We start from the raw sequence: 23,172 nt of genomic DNA, 5'->3' as shown, positions 1-23,172 counted from the left end.
CACTACCACCCATGGCAGCGCATTCCAGCCAACCGCCACTTTCTGTGTAAAAACAAAATGCCCCGACACATTTCCTTTAAACTTTGTCCTCATCTTAAACCTATGCCCTCTTGTCTTTTAATTTCCACCCTGGGGAAAAGGTATGACTGTCTAACCTATCTATGCATCTCATAATTGTATCTACTTCTATCAGGTCTCTCCTCAACCATTGAGCCCCCAGAGAAAATAATCCAAGTTTGTCCAACCTCTATCTTCTTATAGTTAATACCCACTAATCCTAGCATTCTGGTAAACTTCTTAAGTACCCTCTCCAAAGCCTCCATGTCCTTCCTGTAATGGGGCAACCAGATCTGCACATAATACTCTAAATGCAGCCGAACAAAAATCCTATAAAGCTGCAACATGACTTCCTGATTCTTACACTCTATGTCCCAAACTATGAAGGCAAGCACACCATATGCCTCTTTATACTATTTTTATCTACTTATGTTTCCACTTTCAGCAAGCCCTAGACTTGGATCCCAAAATCCCTCTGTATATCAATGCTGTTAATGGTTTTTGCCATTTCCTGTTTCATTCGATGAAAGTCCAGACTTGCCTTTATTCGTAACTATCTTAAAACTTATGGAGTTGTGATCATTGTTCACAAAATGCTTTTCCACTGAAACGCCAGTGCCTGGCCAGGCTCGTTTCCCAATAAAAGGTCCAATATGGTCCCTCTTCAAGTTGGACTATCCAAATTTTGTTTCAGGAAACTTTCTTGGATACACCTAATAAATTCTCCCCCATCTAAGCCTTTTGTGCTGAGTAAGTCTCAGTCAATATTGGGAAGTTAAAGTCGCCCACTAACACAACCCTGTTGCTTCTGCATCTTTCTGTAATCTGTCTATATATCTGTTCTGCATATTTTCCAGAAACACTGGAAATTTCTCTGGATTCCCACTTACTGCGGGAGGAGCATACCACTGCTCTAATGGTCATTTTCACTGCACTACCACTGGAAGAACTTGTAAAGAGAAAATGCCTCACGTCATCTTACCGTCAGCTTCCCACGCAGATGCCTCAGCACTTATCCTCACACACAGCACCTCACCTTAACGCACAGCACCTCACCTTAACGCACAGCACCTCACCTTAACACACAGCAGTTCCAAATAGGCCAAATAGGCTATAACATCCTTTCTTCTGATTGGTTGCTGTGCCTCTCAATGAGTCAATCAAATGGCATTCTTTTAATCATACTTGTTTCTCCTCCTCAGCGCCTTTGGGCTGAAAGCCATCTCAGCTGTTCCTCAGGCTCTTTTTTAAACTGCTACTCTGGTTTAATCTCCCTCTGGGCCAAAAACTGACAATGTCAGCTGTCCCAAAGGCTGTCTTTTAAATGTTCTCGCTGCTGCTCTGCTCTGCTTCTACGCTGGGAACTAATATCCATTATATTCACAATTCCTCAATGACACAAGTGAAATCCTAGATGTTGAAATGTAAAATTAAAACAGAACCGACCTGATTCAGCAAGTCAAACGCCCAAGAACTGCAGGCAGAGATCGGCATTTCCTGGACCACCACAGGTACTGACCTTCTCACCCTCAGAGGGATCCACAGAAAGTGCTGCCCCATAAAACCAGCTAATATCATCAATGACCTATTTCACCCTGGCCATGGTCCCATCTTGCTACTACCATCAGGAAAAATGTTCAGGAGCCTCAACATCATGACCTCCATATTCAAGAACAACTTCTTCCCAGCAACCATCAGGCTTTGAACACTGCACAACACTTACCTGTAACTCAGCAACTATGACCTTCTATTGATTTTGTTTTGGTTGCACTACGAACTTTGTACTGCTGTGGTCTGGTTATCTGGTATTACTGATTATTAATTTTATTGTATTTTTGAATATTGTATATTTAGTTGTGTTATTGCATTAGTTAGCCTGCAGCAAATAAGAATTTAATTCTTCTGTCATCAGTACATTTGACAATTAAACATTCTTGAATCTGCACAATCCTGGTGTTTACTTTTATTATTTGATTTTTCGATAACAACCTTTGAATGAAACACATATATTATTCTATTGGGCTTGCAATAACAATGTTACAGTAAATGCAAATGGCAAATTTCACAGGATTTGTCTGCACTACAAACACCCATGCTAAAAATACATTTGGACTGATAAGTGTAAATAACCATTCTGATAGAGCAGATGTTAGAATTGGTAAACTGAATTATTTAAATGTAGGATAGAATCCAACCTTACAAAATATTAATTAAACAGTGAATGAAAAGTGTTTATTTTAATTAAGATATGTAATATGCAGCACTGGCCAGGAGGAATTGCTATTTTTATTGATGAGATTAAATGAACAGCTTAAAATTTATAAAATGGCAGAACTTGAGTTTATACCTTTATTGCCAATTTGACTGGGACTGCATTCCATTTACTCAGCAGCATAATGGTAAAATTGCATAATTAAAATCAGCTCCATAAACGAGAAGACAGTTGCAATGGTATGGAATTAAAGGAACCAATGCACAATGTACAGGAGCTTGAAAATGCACACTGCCAGATTCTTGAACAGCTTCTTCCTCTCCAATATCAGGTTTCCAAACAATCCTTCCACGAGCCAGGGTACCATTTGATTCACCTCTATTCTATGGAAGATATTGGACATTGTCTAATGAACTGATGCACAACAATGCTGAGAACTACTGTATATACTGCACTATGTATCTTCCCCTTTACTCCATCTATTGTACTTAAGTTGTATTGGTATGCCTCATCTGTTTGGATAACATACAAAACAAAGCTTTAACAAAACAATAATAAAACTAAACCTAAAGTTAAACCAAACTGATGTTGGCAGTGTGCTGGTAATGTTACAGTGGTTCAAATGCAGCTATATTTTGAAATTAACAACCTAAGTTTGGTTCTTCTATTTTTCAACAATAACATTGGTTCAGGAGTAAGTTACTTCTCAACCAGCTGTTTATATGTTCATTGAGGAGTGAAAATAAATTAACAAAAATTTACATAATGATTTTTACAACATCTATTTTTTACAGAGTACCCTTTTTTTCTGGCATCCCAACCAAGGCCCCTGGCTCTCATCTCGTCTTTAATTCTTTAACTCAGCGGGACAGGCAGTATCTCTGGATAGAAGGAAGAGGTGTCATTTCTGGTTGAGATCCTACTTCAGTGGAGAGGAAGTTTCAGAGATAAGGAAGTGTAAGAGATCAAAAGAGATGAGAATCAAGAAAAATATAGAATAGACCACTGTTAGCTAGGGGAAGGTGACAACAAAGCAAACAGTGTAATCAGGGATCCGTCAGACTGGCGGAGAACTGGGAAGGGGGAGGGATGGAGAGAGAGGGAAAGCAAAGATTACTTTAAGTTAGAGAAGTCAATAATCATACCGCTGGGGTGTAAGCTACCCAAGCGAAATATGAGGTGCTGTTCCTCCAATTTGCACTGGCCCTCACTCTGACAGTGGAGAGGCACAGGCCAAAAAGGTCAGTGTGGGAATGGTAGAGGGAGTTAAAGTGTTTAGCAAACGGGAGATCAGGTAGGTTTTGGCGAATTGAGCAGATATGTTCAGCAAAATGATCGCCGAGCCTGCGCTTGGTTTTGCTGATATAAAGGAGTCCACGCCGGGAACAGCGGATACAGTAGTTGAGGTTGGAGGAGGTGCAAATGAACCTCTGCCTCACTTGGAAAGACTGTCGGGGTCCTTGGACGGAGTCGAGGGAGGAGGCATAAGGACAGGTTTGCATCTCCTGAGGTTGCAGGGGAAAGTATCTGGGAAGAGGTTGGTTTGGGTGGGAAGGGCTAGGGAATTGCGGAAAGGAGTGTAGATGTGGCTCCTGGTGGGATCCCGTTGGAGGTGACGAAAATATCGGAGGATTATGTGCTATGGGGTGAAAGGTGAGGACTAGGGGGACTCTGTAAATTGTCCTTAGGGTGGAGGACAGAACTAGAGTACTAGTGATCGCTGGGTAATCGCTGTTCTGCGTGGCTCAGTGTGGGCCGAAGCTGTGCCTCTAAACGAAATTAAACTCTGGCAGCTCATCCAAGTACTAACTACCTGCTGAAGTTGCCATTGAGATTCCTCTTGAAACTCTCACCTTAAGCCTTTCAGCCTGAAGCCTAGCTGCAGAATCCTCTACCCTGGGTAAAATACTGTGAGCGTTCACGTTATCCATGCCCCTCCTGATCTTGTCCGCCTCAATAAGGTCACCCCTCCGCCGTGGGTGGGTGTGGGTGTGAGAGTGGGAGTGGGTGGGGAGCCGAGTTGCAGAACGACACTTCGGCTGTTGCAGCTGTCAGTCCACAACCCCCCGGCTCGCCTGTCGCACAACCAGAATTCCAAACAGATCATTTGTTTTTACTTAGTAAATGTATTTGTGGATGAGAAAACGTTGGTGCAGTGAAGGTGAACGTGTGTAAATGGGTAAAGAACCAGAGTCTGACCCTCCCCGCCCCGCCCCGCCCCTCCTCTCCTCTCCTCTCCTCTCCCGGGCTCGCCTCACGTGACCGCCAGCCAGCCCGCCCGCCCGGCTGCTGCTCTGCTCTGCTCTGCTGCTGCTCTGCTCTGCTCTGTGGAGACGCGGAGACCGTTGCAGGTAAGCAGCAGCAGCGCGATAAAGTGCACTCTCACTGAAGCAAGTAGCCGCCACCCTCTCCATGGGCGGTGGTTGTGGCAGAGGTGCGGGTGGCGGCTGCTTCCCAGGCTAGAGTTAGATGGCTCCGGGCTACCAGCTGTAGCTGTCTGCCCGCTTTGCTTTGCTTTCATTTGGCCCTGATGACTGTCCGTCATAAAGCGGAAAGTGAAGATGGGTGGGCAGTGTGTTTGGGGTACGGTGTATTTAAAAAAAAATTATTGGTCGAAAAACAAATGCATTGCGGAGTGTGGGTGGTGTAGAGAGTCTGTGATGGTAAAACATTTCATCTTCCATGTGCTGAATGTGAGGAGGAGTGGACACGATTTGCCTCGGTGCCGGCTGCGTTGTCTTCATCCCACCGTGTTTGGAGGCTGCCGTCCGTCCCACAGGTGCCCCACCCTTCTGTCTGCTGAATCTTGGAGCAGTTGCTTGACCAACAGTGTTCAATGCTGTCAGTCCCGGTATTTGTTTTATCATGGCAGTTGTTCCCTTCACTTCTCGCTAATAATTCCACGCTTTACCTTTAAATTTACATTATTTCCCAACGTTTTCCCAGTTTTAAAACATTATCTATCGTTCTAAGCTCTTCAACATCGTCCACCCCCTCAGTAACCTGCCGCTGTCTTTCATTGTCTGCTGTGAACTGCTACTCCGGTGATCAGATCAGCTAAAAACAGAATTCGGAGTCAACTGTATCACGCCACAGCAGTGAAGGTGTTGGCAATGGAAGCGCTATATATTATTTATGAAACGTATTGCATTTAGCATGTTGCATTACACCTCCACCTGCCACGATGCACGATTAACAAATATGTTATATCATTTGATACATTGCCAGAAAGCCTTTAATTCTAGGAAACAAGCAAGAAACGAAGCTCTGCATTTTCCTATGCTGAAACATTGAAAATGGAGTGGGGAGACGTGATTTTTCTTTGGAATCAATTTTATGTCAATTGTTTTCAAACATCTTGGAATTTGCCATTCCCATTAACAGATTTCTGGAGATTTCTTGTCCTAACATCAAAGGACTGTCACGCGAGTTTTAGAGGTGCATTTGCAGAAGCCTTTTGGGAATTTACATTTAGGACTTGCTTAGATAATCTGAAGATCTATGTTTGGGAACCTACCGTTGAGCATGATAAACTTAACAATAATTAATCCATTGTAGGATAATATTTTCAGGAATTACCTGACACGGATGATTTTTTTTGGGGGTGGGGAAACAATGGTTGCAGTGGTGGAACTTTGTGTATACAAATGGTTTGCATTTCATTCTTTGCATACAGAGTCAAAGATTTGCTAGACATTGAGAACAAACTGCAGACATAGCAGAATTGTTGCAGAAGTTGCTTTACCTAAAGAATTGTCATTATATAGTTTGTTCAGAAATGTGCAGTACTTTAAGCCCTAGTTGTATGAAATCAGCCGTGTTTGTCAATTGAATGTAATTGTTTCAGTGTTTAAGATTCTGTCTGAAAATATTGTAAATTTGTATCTCGGGTACGTTTGAGATAATTATACACTAGAAGAAGTTTGCAGATGCTGGAATTCCGAAGTACAATAAAAAGTGTTAAGAAATAATCCAGAAGGCCAGGTGATATCTGTGGAGAAAAACATGAAGCAGATGATTTGAGGCAGTGACCTTTCTTCAGGACTAAGTGTTGGTGATAAAAGTTTAAACATGCATGAAAGAGAGGAGAGGAGGAAAGAACAATAGTGTGGAAATCATGAGAGATTGGGTATCAGAAGGGATAATCTTGCAATGAAAAACAGGATGGTGATATGATGTAAAATGAAAGATGTGTTTAATGGATATAGGGAAAGTAGATTCAGAAGATGCTGAAACTTGTGTTAATATTCAGACTGAAGGGTCGTGACCCGAAACATCACCCATTCTTTCTCTCCAGAGATGCTGCCTATCCTGCTGAGTTACTCCAGCATTTTGTGTCTATCTTATTGCAGAGAGAAAGTTCCCGTTTAGATTTTTGGAGTGTGGTGAGGATGGGACATGAGTGGGAAGCACTTTAATGTGAGCAGAATATATAGAAACATAGAAACATAGAAAATAGGTGCAGGAGTAGGCCATTCGGCCCTTCGAGCCTGCACCGCCATTCAATATGATCATGGCTGATCATCCAGCTCAGTAGCCTGTACCTGCCTTCTCTCCATACCCCCTGATCCCTTTAGCAAAAAGGGCCACATCTAACTCCCTCTTAAATATAGCCAATGAACTGGCCTTAACTACCTTCTGTGGCAGAGAATTCCACAGACTCACCACTCTCTGTGCGAAGAAATGTTTTCTCATCTCGGTCCTAAAAGACTTAAGCTGTGACCCCTGGTTCTGGACTCCCCCAACATCGGGAACAATCTTCCCGCATCTAGCCTCTCCAACCCCTTAAGAATTTTATATGTTTCTATAAGATCCCCCCTCAGTCTTCTAAATTCCAGCGAGTACAAGCCCAGTCTATCCAGTCTTTCCTCATATGAAAGTCCCGCCATCCCAGGGATCAATCTGGTGAACCTTCTCTGTACTCCCTCTAAGGCTGATATAGGCTGATGAAGCAGACAAAGGAGAAGCAGAAGTCAAGGGCAAACATTGTTGAAAGGGAGAGAGAGGAAAATATGAAAGCAGAAGTGCATGACATAGAATAAAATGATATCAAAGACCCTATCAATCATGCTAGATCCCCCCTTGCAGAAAAGATAAAAGTTATTGGAAACCCTGATATGGAATTGACCAATGGGTGGTGCCAGCAATGGCTGCCTCACCAACAGTCTGTCCCTTCCTTCTCTGTTGTTTGAAAGTATGTGTTAAATGTATGTCTTTAGTGTTCTTTAGCTTGTTTTATGTGAGGGGGGGGGGGGGGGGGGTTGGTGGTAGGGGGAAACATTTTTTCTTCTCTTACTTCGACGGAGATGCAATTTTCTTTTTCTGTATCGTATCTCAGTCCACACTGCGGCCTAACATCGAGGAGTTGGCGGCCTTTGCTGGAGACCGACTTTGGGAGCTCCAACCATGGGAGTCTAGGGGACTTCAACATCACGGAGCCCATGATCCCTTTGTCACGGATTGACCTCGGAGCTCCAACCGCGGGAGCCTGCAGACTTTAACATCGTGGAGCTAGCTTGAGGTCTCTGATTAGAGACCGACTTCGGGAGCTCCAGGCCGCAGAAGCTTCGACCGCCCCGGCGCGGGTGCTTCGACCGCCCCGGCGCGGGTGCTTCGACCGCACCAGCGCGGGTGCTTCGATCGCCGGCTGCAGGAGCTTCGATCCGCCCTGAAACATGCCCCAACCGCGGGAGGAAAATGAGGGAAGATGTTTAGACTTTATTGCCTTCCATCACAATGAGAAATGTGGGGAATCCGCTGTGGTGGATGTTTATGTTAACTTTTATGTAGTTGTGTGTCTTGTTGCTTTTTTTTTTAGTATGGCTGAATGGTAATACGAATATCACTGTACCTTAATTGGTACACGTGACAATAAAAGGCCTTTGAAACCTTTGAGTTGCTGGAAAAGATAAGTTGGAAAAACTGGGAGAATAAAAGTCCTTTTGAGGAAATGTCTAGGAACTGGTGAATTTGTTATTAGATATGTTGATTCGGAGGAACTGTTAGTAGGTAAAGGGGTGTCTGGCAAGTGGGAGACTTTTAAAAGTGCGACAGAGTTCAGGTTTAATCGGTTCCTGTTAGAATGATGGGTAAGGATGGCAGGATCAGAGAACTCTGGTTCATGAATGATGTTGAGGCTCTGGTCAGGAAAAATGAGGCACATGTCAGGCTTGGGCAGCTGGGATCAAGCAAGGCCCTTGAAGAGTGCAAGAGATGTAGGAGTACACTTAAGAATGAAATCAGAGATCAAAATGTGACAGATAATCTTGGCAAAGAAGAGAAGAATCCTGAGAGATTCTATAATAATAAGAATAAAAGGGTAACTAAGGAGCTGTGCTATTGGCCAGGTCTTACCGGTGGTTATTTCAACATCTGATTTCTTACCTGTATAAAGGCAGGTGCCAGTAAGCCAGAAGTTAGAGTTAGTTCATGTATGAGAGTGGTTCACCGATGGGCTGAGTTGTGATCAACACCGTAGATGGAGGCAGAGAGAGAGAGAGAGAGAGAGAGAGAGACACGTGCTGCTGTAAAACTGGAGTCCGCGCATATCAAGACAAGTATTGTTTTTGCCCTCTCTTGCCAATAAAACTGGTTTGCAACTAAACAGACGAGTGTGCCTTTTTCTGTTCTATCAGTCAGATCCTTGAACCTGTTCCCTTGGAACAAGATGTTAAATGCATATTTCCTGTCTGCATTTATTGTGGAGAAGGTCTGGGAAGAAAACAATGAGGTCTTGAAAGATATTGATATTAGGAAATAGGAGGTGGTGGCAGACTTGAAACACATAATGATGGATAAATCACCAAGGCCGAAAGAAAGGGGAGAAGTTGTATGGACTCCGCCAGATATTTTTGTATCTTCATTAGCCATGGATATGGTACCAGAAAACTGGGAGATGGCTAATATTGTGGCTTTATTTAAGAAAAGCTTCATGGACCGAACATCAGCGGTGCCTAAGTTACTCGAGGAGATTCTGTGAGATGGTATTAATCTGCATTTGGAAAGGCATGGACTGATTATGGATATTCAGCATTGCTTTGTGCTTGGGAAATTGTGTTTTTTTTAATAGGTCACTGAGGGTTGACGTGGGCAGAGCAGTGGATGCAACCAATTACTGTCCCTGCCAATATGGCCCCTAGACTTCCTCCCTCACCTATGATCTTTGGAGATGGATTCTAACCTATCTTCAACTCTTCCTTTCTTGGGCATCTGCAGTTCCTCATATCCTTTTCTTGATCTATAGAGTAGACAGTATAAAGTGATGGAACATGGAAACTGGCCTTTCCATTCAATGTCCATGCCATCTAAGTTTGTTTTTGTTTAGTTTAGAGATGCAGCGCGGAAACAGGCCCTTCGGCCCACTTGGTCCATGCCGACCAGCAATCCCCGCATATTAACACTATCCCACACACACTTCGGAATTTTTTTATATTTACCAAGCCAATGTACCTACATACCTGTACGTCTTTGGAGTGTGAGAGGAAACCGAAGATCTTGGAGAAAACCCACACAGGTCACATGGAGAACGTACAAACTCCGTACAGACAGCACCCATAGTCGGGATTGAACCTGGGTCTCCAGTTCTGCATTCGCTGTCAGGCAACAATTCTGTTGAGTTTCTCTAGCATTTGTCTTTTGTACTAAATTCCAGCATCCGCTGTCTCAAAGGGGGACAAGATAGAGTTGAGGTACTTGGACTCTATTTTGTCTCTCCCTTCCCACTTCCATCCGGGTCACCTTCCAAATTGCATAACCCCCACTGATTCATCTTTGGCATGCACATCCTCCATCTTGGTTACTCCTTAGTTGCTCACCTCCCCATCTGCCTTTTCCATCCCAGGGACTTTCTCCTGCAACTGCAGGAGGTGCAACACCACTCCCTACACTTCCTCCCTTGCCAGTATTCAGATGAGACAGGAGTTTACATGCACCTCCTCCAAACTCGTCGATTGCAATGTAAAGGAGGTCACAGGTGTGGCCTTCTCTATATTGGAAAGACCAAGCGTAGACTAGGCGACCACTTCGCTGAATGCTTTCTCTCTATCCTCTGGGATGAGCTAGAGCTCCTTGTTGCTAACCATTTTAATTTCCCTTCCCATTCCAATACTGTCCTGTCTGTACTCGGTCTCCTCTACTACCAGAGTGTGGCCACATGCAGACTAGAAGGCAGCACCTTGGGGAGCCAACAACTCAACAGTACGAGCACAAAGTGGGTGAAGAAGGTGGCCTTTTAAAGAGTAATTAAATATGGACAATAAATGCTGCCATTTTTATTACACATCTCCAAATAATAATAAAATATTTGCCACATTGGCCCCGAGTTCAGGATAGTCAGAGAAATAAGCAACTTTAACAGTTTTTCAGCAAGTTCATGTTGAAGCATGATGTTGAGCTAAGATTTGCTTTTGGTCAAATGGTGAACTGGAACTGACTGTTTGGGTGATGCAGTACAAATGGACATTTAAACTAAGTTCCATGTGTATCATTAGCTTTCTGATGCTCTGTCGCGATGGCCTTCGGAAGTCTTCCAGTTTAGTTTTAGCTTAGAGATACAGCATGCAAATGAGCCCTTCAATCCACTGATTCCATACCAACCATCAAGCATCCATTCACTACACGCTATGGGCAATTTAGGGGTGCCATTAACTTAAAAACATGCTCCACTTTGGCATGTCCTCATTGATACTGGAGCACCTGGAGGAAACCCACGTGGTCACAGAGTTCACGGAGAACTCCATACAGATAGCACCCTAAGTCAGGATCGAACCTGACCTCTGGTGCTGTGAGGCAGCAGCTAGCCATAGCCATTTCAGGTTACGAAGATACAGAAAATGTCACAAGGATACATTATAACGTTTAGTATCACGCAACAATGATTTCCAAAGAAATGTGTGATAATTGTAGATCAGTCTTTTGGCAAGTGTTGTTACAATCTACTGATAATAATCCATCTGAGTATAAACAATGTGACAGTTATAAGTAAAGAGGATGAGCTGTGCTCTAGCAATTCCTGCCATTTTAAAAAAGGATTAATATTCACAAATATTATAAGATGATGGGACCATCGGGTAGGCTAACAAGTAAAATACTGAAAACAGTTCCCCCCTTTTTAACAGAAGTGATTGGTGGATTCATCATAATCTGGAAAGTGACATGCCTCTTTCATGTGATTCAAGGAGCTGCTTTTGGGGAGTAGTCGTGGTTGGTATTGAAGACTTTTTTGTGGCATCCCGACTCTTGTTCATTTAAGTAAAATTCCCTCTCCACCCAGACCATCTGCCATGGGTTTTTCTGTCTTGCTGGACTAGCAGTTTGCAATCAAATGAACAGCTGAATTGATCTTGTTTCTTGTTTCAAGTAGCATGTGGCCTGTTTGATCAGTTGCCAGGCAGAGTGGCCAAACCAATATCTTTCACTTACCCGAACTTGTGTTGCTTTTAAATTCTTTACATTTTATGTTCTATGCTTCTAACATTTAATACTAAATAATAATTGTTGTGTTGCTATTATTTGAGCATCTGTTTTGGCAAAGTGTTGATGAGCTATGCTGCCTTAATTTATTCATTGTTCCAAATAGATCATTTTGATAGTCAAGAGTATTTCTCCTCTGTATTAGTTTACACAGTTTAAGAATAAGGGGTAGGCCATTTAGAACGGAGATGAGGAAAAACATTTTCAGTCAGAGAGTTGTAAATCTGTGGAATTCTCTGCCTCAGAAGGCAGTGGAGGCCAGTTATCTGAATGCATTCAAGAGAGAGCTAGATAGAGCTCTTAAGGATAGCGAAGTCAGGGGGTATGGGGAGAAGGCAGTGGTGCTGATTGAGAATGATCAACCATGATCACATTGAATGTTGGTGCTGGCTCAAAGGGCCGAATGGCCTACTCCTGCACCTATTGTCTATTGTCAATGAAGGCAGAGCTGTAGATGTTGTATATACGGACTTCAGTAAAGCATTCGACAAGGTTCCTCATGGTAGGCTGCTCTGGAAGGTTAGATCGCATGGGAATAGATGGATTGAAAATTAGCTTCATTGTAGGAAACAGAGGGTGATGGTGGAAGGTTGCTTCTTGGACTGGAGGCCTGTGACTAATGGTGTGCCTCAGGTTTGGTGCTGGGCCCGTTACTGTTTGTCATCTATATCAAAGATTTGGATGAGAACAAACACAGTAAGATTAGCAAGTTTACAGATGATATAAAAGTGGGTGGTTTTGCAGATGGTGAAGATGGTTGTGAAAAATTGCAGCAGGATCTTGATCAATGGGCCAAGTGGGCTGAGGAACGGTTGATGAAATTTAATGCAGAAAAATGTAAAGTGTTTTATTTTGGGAAGTCTAACATGGGTAGGATCTACGCAGTGAATGGTAGGGGCTCTGGGTAGTTTTGTAGAGCAGAGGGATCTAGGTGTGCAGGTGCTTTGTTCCCTGAAGGTAGAGTTGCAGGTAGATCGGGTGGTCAAAAAGGCTTTTAGCACAGATGCCTTCATCAGCCAGAGTATATTGAGTATAGAAGTTGGGAGGTCATGTTGCAGTTCTGTAAGACGTTGGTGAGGCCGCATTTAGAATATTGTGTTCAGTTCGGGCACTGTGTTGTAAGAAAGGTGTTGTCAAGCTGGAAAGGGTACAGAGAAGGTTTACGAAGATGTTCCCTGGACCAGCGGGTCTGCAGGGCTGTGGAGTCGATACCCAAAACGCTCGACTCCGACTCCTTGATTTCTTGGGTATCCGACTCAGACTCCTGACTCCAGCAGCAGCAAAATTGCTCCCACTCCGACTCCGACCATTGCCCTGGTCTGGGCTATAGGCAGAGGTTAAGTAGAAACAGAAAATGGCTGCAGTCGGCCATTCGGCTCTTTGAGCCAGTACCGTGTTCCTGCTTCCTTCCCATAGCCCTAAGAGCTATATCTAACTCTTGAAAACGTCCAGTGAATTGGCCTCCACGGCCTTCTGTGGCAGAGAATTCCACAGATTCACAACTCTCCTGGTGAAAAAGTTTTTCTTCATCTCAGTCCTGGGACTCTAATCCTTGGAGGCCGAGGATAAGGGGTGATCTTTGGAGGTGTATAAGATTATGAGAGGAATAGATCGGGTAGATGCACTGTGTCTCTTACTCAGAGTAGGTGAATTGAGGACCAGAGGACATAGGTTTAAGGTGAAGGGGAAAAGATTTAATAGGAATCCGAGGGGTAACATTTTCACACAAAGGGTGAAAGAAGTATGGAACAAGCTGCCAGAGGAGGTAGTTGAGGCAGGGACTATCCCAACATTTGAGGAAAAATTAGACAGGTACATGAATAGGACAGGTTTGGAGAGATGTGGACCAAATGCTGGCAGATGGAACTAGTGTAGCTAGGACATGTTGGCCGGTGTGGGCAAGTTGGGCCAGAGGGCCTGTTTCCACACTGTATGACTCTATAATTTTTATGTGGCTTCACAAATATTCTCTTCAATTTCTGTTTCTTCAATTGTTTTTGTCTGATTATTTTTTCTCATAATTGCAAAGAGAGGAATTGGTAGAGTAAGACTGTGATAATCCATAAGGATTCAGAAATCCTTGGTTCATCTGCTCACTAGGTGCTGATTCTAGAGCTCCCTGTAGCACACTGAGGTCATGGTTCCCATATTCCCTTGAGGCACACTGGTTTCCTGGTTCTCTGCTTCCTGTAAACTCACTGGGTCCTAGATTCCTTTAAAATATTATACCACTGCACTACTGCACAACATATTTTTAAAAAATGTGTGAGATGGACGTGTTAATTGGAATAACGTCCTGCGAATTTGCCAGTCCAGCACCATCATAGCTCCATGCTAGAATAATGGAGTTTCACTGGGCTGAGAACTTTTGTTGCCCCTGCATATACAAGAAAACTCAAATGGAACTTGAAACAAATAATATTCCTACAAGTATAAAACTTTTTCCTTTTGAGGTTAAGTTGAAATTTTAGTTGCGAATTATCATTCTTGGTAGAACTTGTTCCAAGAAATCTGATATTGGCTGCAACTAATACTTTTTCTACGTTATTACCACCAAAAAAGTAACTCGGATAATGTAAATTCTTGATGGTAGTAACTTTGAATTGGCATTTCTTAAGAATCTGAAATAATCTCCTAATTGCACAAATAGATTTTGCAACATTACCAGCGAACTGCACTTCAATTTTGACAATTGTTTCACTCAGTTTGTCACCGTGAAATATGTTGATATGGTTGTATTTGGGTTTGCATAATTGTTGATAAGGCTTATTTTTGTGGGTAGAAAAAACACTGGAGAAAGAGTAATCTGTTGACCTTTTGCACAACATGCACCTGCATCAAGGAACCCTGACATCAAAATAAAGACCTTGTTGGGGTGGTATCTTTCCTTTATTCCTTGCAATTAAAAGTTTGGAAATTTAAAAAATAACTTGTTTGCAACTAAATTATTCTTGTGGATGTGGTTTTTAGTAGTTGATCACACTTTTAAAGTATTTTCTATGCAAAGATCTAAAACTGGGACTGATGACTATATAATGCACTGAAAAAATATGGAAATGATCTAGGTCAATGAGATAATTACTATGGCATTAATGTTTATTCAATTATAATGGGAAAATATTAGTGCTCCACCCATTTGAGAAATATTTTTTGAAAGTTTACACATTATTTTATCTGAGTAAATTTTGAGATTTGTAATACATTATTTGGTTTTAAGCACGTTTTAATTTGAGAACAATTTAATTCTGCTGATATTATTTGGGTACCATAAAATGTTCCTGATTTTTTTTTTTAACCTATTTTTATTATAAAGCTAAACTGAGGGTGAAAATAAATGTTTCTGAAAACAATGGAATATTTTGTTCCAATTTTGGAACTCTGGTAAATTATTTTAAAAGCTTTGAAACTGGGTTCAATAGCTTGGGAAGTCAGTGATTTATTATGATTATCGAATACTGATCAAGATCCATAATTTATTTTACACCCATAATTGCTTCCTGATTTTTTTTTCCCCCTGAGTTAATCGATGCTGCTTGGTTTGCAGTTTGCCTAATTCTGTGTCATGCTATTTTATCCAAAGCGCAATGACCATCTGACTATATATTCCATACTACTTCTGCTGAGGCATCTTCAGGCTATGAATAAAAAAAATATTGGAATAGTTCAATGTTGTGTATATGTACCATTAAATACTTTTAATTATTCAGGAGTTTGCAAATTTTAACTGCTGAGTGAGATATGGCATTTGAAATTATGGGATTATCTGCAGCGGGAAGTCGCATTTATTCTTCTGGCACCCCCATTGAGAGTTTCCCATTAAACTGTGGATAATGATTGTATCTGTGTGACCATTGGGAGCTGATCTAGTCAGAATTGGGGGGGGGGGGGAGGGGTGAGTTGGAGAGAGACAGGTTTTAAGAAAATGCTTTGTCAGGCTCACATCGGTTTCTTGTCTTTGGTTCAAGATTGAGATGATATGCATTGTTCAATTAATTTGCTCAATTATTACCAGTAGCTCTTGGAATCTAATACTAAGTTTAAAATAAACAAAATATGGAATCTTCAGAAGAGAGTTCCTGATTTCTAAGGCAGAGGTTGTAATTGAAAGTTTAATTTTTAGTTTTAAAGAGATTTAAACTAGTACAATGCATTTTGTTTTCTATTCTGTTCAATTACTTAATGTTTCCTGGCATTGCTCATATTAAAGAAGTTTTAAATTGAGTGTCAGACTAAATAATATCACAGGCATAAAAGTAGAAATGATGGAATTGCAATAGGTCAAACAGGAACTCTGAAGGGGCAAAGCTTTACACTTCAGATTTACTATGTTTATCAGAAAGAAACAATGGTGTTTTAGAGCAAAGGCGCAGTAATCTGCAGAATGATTACATGTCAGATGGTTAAAGGGGTGGTAATGTTAACTTGAAACAATTGGCATAATTTCACATAATTCGCACAGTGAAGAATTTCGGTCTGAAGAAGGGTCTCGACCTGAAACATCACCCATTCCTTCTCTCCAGGCCCATTGAGTTACTCTAGCTTTTTGTGTCTACATTCACTGTGACTTGTCTCATATGACAGTAAAGTATTCAATTCAATAACGAGAGAGATTAAAATGATTAACGAGAGGAACAAGTAAGTATAACAATTCAGTATAAAAATGCATGTCATTTACTGAATAGTGGAGCACAATTTTAGGTAGACATGACTATCAGAGGTAAATAACAAGTACTGACGGAACTCGGCATGTCAGGCAGCATCTGTGGAAGGGTTTTTTTAATTTTCAAAATTAAACCTTATTCAAAATAAAAAATATATACAAAACAAGAAATGTGCAAAAACTCTACAGACGTTCTCAGCACTAGTGTCATAGTCCGTACTGTTCACACCTATCTTTAAACAAAAAACCCTTGCCACCCATGTGGCCCCCCTAGGATGATATATTTTCCCTTGATTGAGGAGTGTCCTCACTGGACTCGGCCCCTCAATGCCCGTCAGCAGAAGGACCCTGGACTGTGGCTCTTCCCTCCCCTAAGGCACAGAGCCTTGCCGATGGCTGCACCAAACTCCAGTGAATCCATCAGCATGTAGTCGTGCAGCCTGGAAGGAGCCAACCGGCAACATTCCCTGACGGGAGACCAACAAGTTTTGGGCAGAGCAAAAAGTGTTTTTCACCAAGTTAAAAACCTTCCAGCAGCACTTGATGTCCAACTCTGAATATGTCCCTGGGAGCAGCCTGACAATCAGAAAGCTTGCAGTTCAGGTGCTGTTTGGAATGAACCGTGACAAGTAAGTATCCTTGTATCATTCTCCAGGACCCTCTTCGTAAATCCATGCTCTGTGAAGTGGTGGACAATTGACTCCGTAGCAACCATCCCAAGGGAATCTGTGGAGGTAGATGGGCAGATGATGTTTCAGATGGGACTCTTCCTTTGATCGATGGAGTGGGTGGAGAAATGTAGAAAAGAGAGGAGTAGGGGACAAAAATTGGTAAATGGTAGGTGGATACAAATCAGTGAGACTTGAATGGCAGATGGGTGGAACACGTGGCAAATGCTAGAGGTGAAAAAAAAGGGTGTCAGTTAAGGAAATGTCAGCATGAAAATGGGAAGGGGAGTTAAAATGGTTAGCAAGTGGGAGTTCCAGAAGGCCTTGGTAGACAGAACATGTGTTTGGTGAAACAGTCATGTAGTCTATACTTGGTTTCCCCGATATAAAGGAGGCTAAAGATGTGAATCTGAACCTCTGTCTCACCCAGAGGGTCTGCTGAGGTCTCTGGGTGGAAGTGTGAGACGAGGTATAGAGACAGATGTTACATCTGCGGTTGTGCGGGAAGGTGCCTGGGGAGGGACAGGTTGGGTGGGATGTGGCGACTGAACCAAGGAGTTGCAGAGTGGTCTCTATGGTGTGGAACTGGGATGAGAAGACTGGTGGTAGGATCATGTTGAAGGTGGCAGAAATGTGGAGAATTATGGGGTCTGACCCGAAACGTCATCCATTCCTTCGCTTCAGAGCTGTTATCTGTCCTGCTGGGTTACTCCAGTATTTTGTGTCTATAACTCATTATAGAAGTTGGGATGTTATGTAACAATTTTACAGAACGTTGGTGAGGCTGCACTGGGGATATCATGTGTAGGAAGGAACAGCAGATGCTGGTTTAAACCAAAGATCGACACAAAATGTAAGAGTAGCTCAGCAGGGCAGGCAGCATCTCTGGAGAGAAAGAATGGGTGACGTTTTGGGTCGAGACCCTTCTTCAGACAGAAAGTAATGGGAAAGGGGAACGAGAGATATAGGCGATGATAATCATCATCATAATTGTAATTTATTAGCCAAGTATGTTTTGCAACATACGAGGAATTTGGTTTGCCATACAGCATACCAAAAAAGCAACAAGACATACAACTACATGATGGATGACGGCAAAGTTAACATCGCTGCTGGACAACGACTCCCACCCCATACAGGACACTGTCATTGCAATGAGTAGCTACTTCAGTGACAGACTCCTTCACCCCAAATGGGTGAAGGAGAGATATAGGAGGTCCTTCTTTCCCGCTGCTGTGAGACTGCACAACCAGCACTGCTCCCAGCAGACGAGTCAACAGCAACAGCTAAGGAATACGATTTATCCTTGTCTTTACTTTTATTTATTTTATTGAATGATCTCTTGCTATCCACTTTGCTGCTGTAACACTGCAAATTTCCCAGGTGTGGGACGAATAAAGGCATATATTATTATTATTACATAAAATTTGACATAAACATCCAGCACAGTGGTTCCTCCATGTTCCCCACTGTGATGGAAGGATATAAAGTCTTATCTTCTTTCCTCCTTTCCTCCTGCGGTCGGGGGAGTCGAACCATCCGCAGCCGGCAATCGAGCTCCCACGTCGGGGCGGTCTAAACTCCTGCAATGGGACAGTCGAAACTCCTGCGGCTTGGAGTCCCCGAAGTCGGTCCCTAACGAGGGAACGCAAGCACCACAATGTTAAAGTCCGCAGCTCCCCCTGGTTGTAGAGAGATATTGAAAAAATGAATCAAAGATATGCAAAAAAGTAACAATGATAAAGGAAACAGGTCAATGTTAGCTGTAGCTAAGTGAGAACGAAAGACTTGGATGGAAGAGGGGTGAGATAGAGGGAATGCAGGAGTTACTAGAAGTTGGAGAAATCAATATTCATACCCCTCAGTTATAAGCTGCCTAAGCAAAATTTGAGATGCTTTTCTTCCAAAGGGCATAGGCTTAAGGTGAGAGGGAATAAATGTTGGGTACATGGAATGAATTGGCAGATGATGTAGTTGAGACATGCACAATAACATTTAAAAGGCCTTTATACAGGGACATGCTTAGGAAAAGATAAAGAGCTGTGGGCCAGGTATGTGCAAATGGGAGTAGCTTGGAGTGGACCTCTTGATCAGCATGGATGTGTTGGGCTGAGGAAGGGTCCTGACCCGAAACATCACCTATCCATGTTTTCCAGAGTTGCTGCCTGATCCACTGAGTTATTCCAGCACTTTGTTTCGTTTTGTTTTGGGGCTAAAGGGCCTGTTTCCCTGTTGTATGTCTCTATGCCTCAACTACAGAGTATTCAATTGGACCCAAGAATTCCACCAGAATGGTGCTCTTCTCATCGCATATTTTTATGATAGGTGTGTCCAAAGGATTGATTTTAGACCTATTTCTCATTTACATGTTGCTCCATAGCAATTTCATCCAAAATCAATGTCAGTTTCAATGTCATTGCAACTAATAACCATACTTACCTCACCACCATGCTGCCTCTTGACCCTTCCATTCTCAGGCAAGCATCTTGTTTATTCAATAGAGTGTTCTAGGTGAGTTGAAAATGTCTTAACATTAGGAAGGGCAAGCCTTTAATCACTGTTTTACAACACAAGTTCTATTCTCTAGAAAATGAATCAGTCTGTATACAACTCAGGCACACAAATTATGATTTGAACCTCCTCTGTACCATAATTAACTTGCTCATTAGCCCTGATGACATTGTCTGATTCTTTTCAGTTCCAGTTCATCTGCTAAGAACATCCATTCACAAGTTACCTCTGGATTTGACGATTGCAGTGGTCTTCTCACTAGTGCCCCTGATTAGTGTTTATTTAAATTCATTTGGTAAAATGCTGCCAATGTCTTTATTCTCACCAGTGTTCTGCTCATCTACTACACCTGTAGTTGCTGACCTACTCCAGTTCAAAATTAAATAATGCCTTAAGATTTGCTATTGGCCTTATCTTCCTCCATGCTGTTGTCTCTGTAAATTCTACCCACACGATAACTCTCCAGAATATTGTAAACCTTCTCATTCTGGCTCTGTGATTATTCTGCAATTTGTTCATTCCACCAATACTTTTCTTTACATTTAACTGCATTGAACCTAAACAGTGTAATTTCCTTATCTCTCCCCTCCATCAATTGAGGAATTCCTTGAAATTAATCTTTCTATTAAACTCATTAACTTCTCTTGTATCTTGTGGGTGAAGTGTGTCTTTTAAATGATCAATCTTGTAAATGTCTTGTATAATTTTTGCTACATTGAAATTGCTGGTGACTGCAATTGATGGAAATTCAACTAATGCAAGAGATTTTTGAAATTAATAATGTTTTGAGCCGCTTCATTTATTGTTGTCCTTCCAATATTTTATTTAACTTTATCCCTGACTGACATTGAATACACCCAATTCTGCCTCAATCCCTCTGTACTGCTAATCTTCCTTTAATTTAGTGTGATCGTATTGGAAATAGTATTGCTTACCTTGGGTCATTCCAGGCATCTTATTGCCTTGCTTTTAACAACATCAGCTTGCAATTTGAGTAAGGTGCCACTCAAAACGCTATTGTAGAGGTGGCAAGGACAAGTCAAGATTGAGACAAATGCTGCTGTGCGTTTTGCTACAGCATATTTAACATTAATCCTGTTCATTTTCCTCTAAACTTTAGGATGTCCTTAGCTCCTATCAGCTCTTGCTTTGTAGCTCTGCCTTCTGCCACTGAGGGTGCACATACAATATTTGGAAAAAATTCAGCAAGGCCTGGCAATGAAGTTCAAGAAGTTATTTATATTCCACCCAATTCCCATGAACCAGGATCTAAGGTTCAGGTAAGAAACATTTTTTTTCCTTCACTGTTGAATATTTTTAAATTCACTTTTCTTCTAATGTGTGATTTCATGTGCTACATACCTAAATCAAATGTGTGTTAAATATTTTGGGTATAGTTTAAGATAATCTTAAGGATCAGCTTCTAAATTAATAGCAGTGACCGAAAGAATATTTCGCTTAAGCCTATTGCACTCCAGGTCAGTTGATAAAATTGAATTTAACTGGCTGTTAGTTGCATTTTTAAATCCTCCAACAGCTGATGCAGAATAGTTGTTAGCTTTCTGCCTATACTGCTGTCAGACATCAAAATGTGCAGTTCAAGGAGTGGTATTGTTGAATGCTGGATCGTGAGCACTGAGCAGAATGCTAATGGAATTATGTCCACAAAAAAAACTCCCAGAGGATATGTCTCATCTATGGATAAGAGTAATAACATTATCAAAAGAAAGGTGAGCATCCTCTTGCTGTAAAATGTTAATGCTCAACTCAATACTCAGGACTGTAATTGATGATCATCGGTCATACGTTGATGTAAATGGCGTGCTGCAATTATTTAATTATGAAGAATGGACTTTGACAGATTTAAAATCTGGTAAAATTAAGACAAATTTCTTTATTGATATATTGGGAGATACTGAAGGACAAACTCAAAAATTACTCACACTGTTCGTCTAAGTAACCTTTAAAATGCAATTTGTTTTTGTTCTCGACTGTTTAAAAAAAAACCCCAGTAAACCTCATTATTTATAAAATAGTGGGAATAGGCTCCCCCAGAGAAACTGGTCATGGGGGACAGCAGGAGGCTTTCATAATCCAATTATCTCTTTGAACAGCTGCTCATTATATTGATAAACCTTTTTGATGGTTACTGCATTTCTAAATGAAGATAACAGTTTTGTCTGAAGACACAAAGGAATTGTTAGCATCTGTGTTCATTGACATTTGGTTAATTATCTCCTGTACCTCAGCAAACACTGAGAAAGAACCCTGAGTGCTATCTGACAAGATTTGTTTCCCAATCTTAATTTTCTTATCTTTTTCCTTTTGAGGATAATTTAATTTTGAATGCTGCAGAGCTTTCTTGCAAAGGAAGGTTCCTTATTCTAGGATTATCCATCCACGCGTTTGATATCTGCTTAGAATAACTTTGAGGAGCTTGCTTGTCAGTGCTGATATACTCTCGATTAGGGAGAGGTCTGAAAACATCATTATCTACTATTGGAAATGGAGTTAAAGGAGAAAAGAAAATGCAGCCAGTCAGAAAGCGGGGTAGCACACACCTAGGAGTGAAGGTTTCTGCAAAGGAGGGACCGAGATTCAGACAGAAGACTTTATCATATCATATCATATATATACAGCCGGAAACAGGCCTTTTCGGCCCACCAAGTCCGTGCCGCCCAGCGATCCACGTACATTAACACTATCCTACACCCACTAGGGACAATTTTTACATTTACCCAGCCAATTAACCTACATACCTGTACGTCTTTGGAGTGTGGGAGGAAACCGAAGATCTCGGAGAAAACCCACGCAGGTCACGGGGAGAACGTACAAACTCCTTACAGTGCAGCACCCGTAGTCAGGATCGAACCTGAGTCTCCGGCGCTGCATTCGCTGTAAAGCAGCAACTCTACCTCTGCGCTACCGTGCCGCCCTGGAGATGGATTGGCTTAACAATGGTCTGAAGCTAATCTTTGGCAAGTAAGACACCAAGAATGTGAACCAAAAATTAGAGTGAGTCAGATGAGTTAAATAGGCTAACTACATCTTGCCAAAATTTAACCAGAGGGAATTTACATTTATTTTGTCCTGATGAGCTTTACACAAGTCTGGATTGCAGATGAGGTCTAGAGGTAATAAGGAGATAAAATATGATGTTGATGTTCACTTGAAAGCTTGATATCCCCGTTGAATTCAATTTTAAATTAAAAACAATTAATTTCTGCTCACACTAAATAAGAATTTACTTGTTGCAAGGCTAAAATGTAATTGAAACTTAAAGAATTAAGAAATTTAATTTGTTATTGTAGATATTAAACAGTAATTAGAATTTTTTATTATGACATGCAGCATGGCTCACTTAATAAACGTGAGGCTGGAGAATGCAGGAGTGCAGAACAGTAGAAGTAGAATTATACCTGGAGTCAAATAGTAAAGTGATAAGGAGAATGTTAAAATTATATAGTCTGAGAATTAGATTTGAAGTACTTCGATCATAATTCTTAAAATATTCAAATATTTATGTTTTTTTGAAATTCTTGGCCAGGCCAAAACAAAATGATCAGAACTTTTAAGAGTGTAATTAGTGAGTA

At 41.5% G+C, this 23,172-nt stretch overlaps 1 protein-coding gene across 3 annotated transcripts in view; it reads left to right on the top strand.

Moving 5' to 3' along the window:
* The first annotated feature begins 4,522 nt into the window (after positions 1 to 4,522).
* Positions 4,523 to 23,172, top strand: part of LOC144605426 (secernin-1-like) — a 49,459-nt gene continuing 30,809 nt past the window's right edge. The window contains exons 1-2 of one of the 3 annotated variants that reach the window (XM_078420665.1): positions 4,523 to 4,620; positions 20,700 to 20,859. In XM_078420665.1, the coding sequence (XP_078276791.1) occupies positions 20,701 to 20,859 (159 nt within the window). In that variant the 5' untranslated portion in view covers positions 4,523 to 4,620; position 20,700. Of the gene's footprint in view, positions 4,621 to 5,331; positions 5,374 to 20,699; positions 20,860 to 21,214; positions 21,310 to 23,172 lie in introns of those variants that run through there. The other 2 variants (XM_078420675.1, XM_078420684.1) reach the window with 2 other exon arrangements.

The sequence above is a fragment of the Rhinoraja longicauda genome, chromosome 2, assembly GCF_053455715.1.
Source record: "Rhinoraja longicauda isolate Sanriku21f chromosome 2, sRhiLon1.1, whole genome shotgun sequence".
In the NCBI taxonomy this organism is placed as follows: Eukaryota; Metazoa; Chordata; class Chondrichthyes; order Rajiformes; family Arhynchobatidae; genus Rhinoraja; species Rhinoraja longicauda.
Note: the sequence above shows the minus strand (reverse complement) of the source record. Positions and strands in the feature narration are given on the sequence as shown.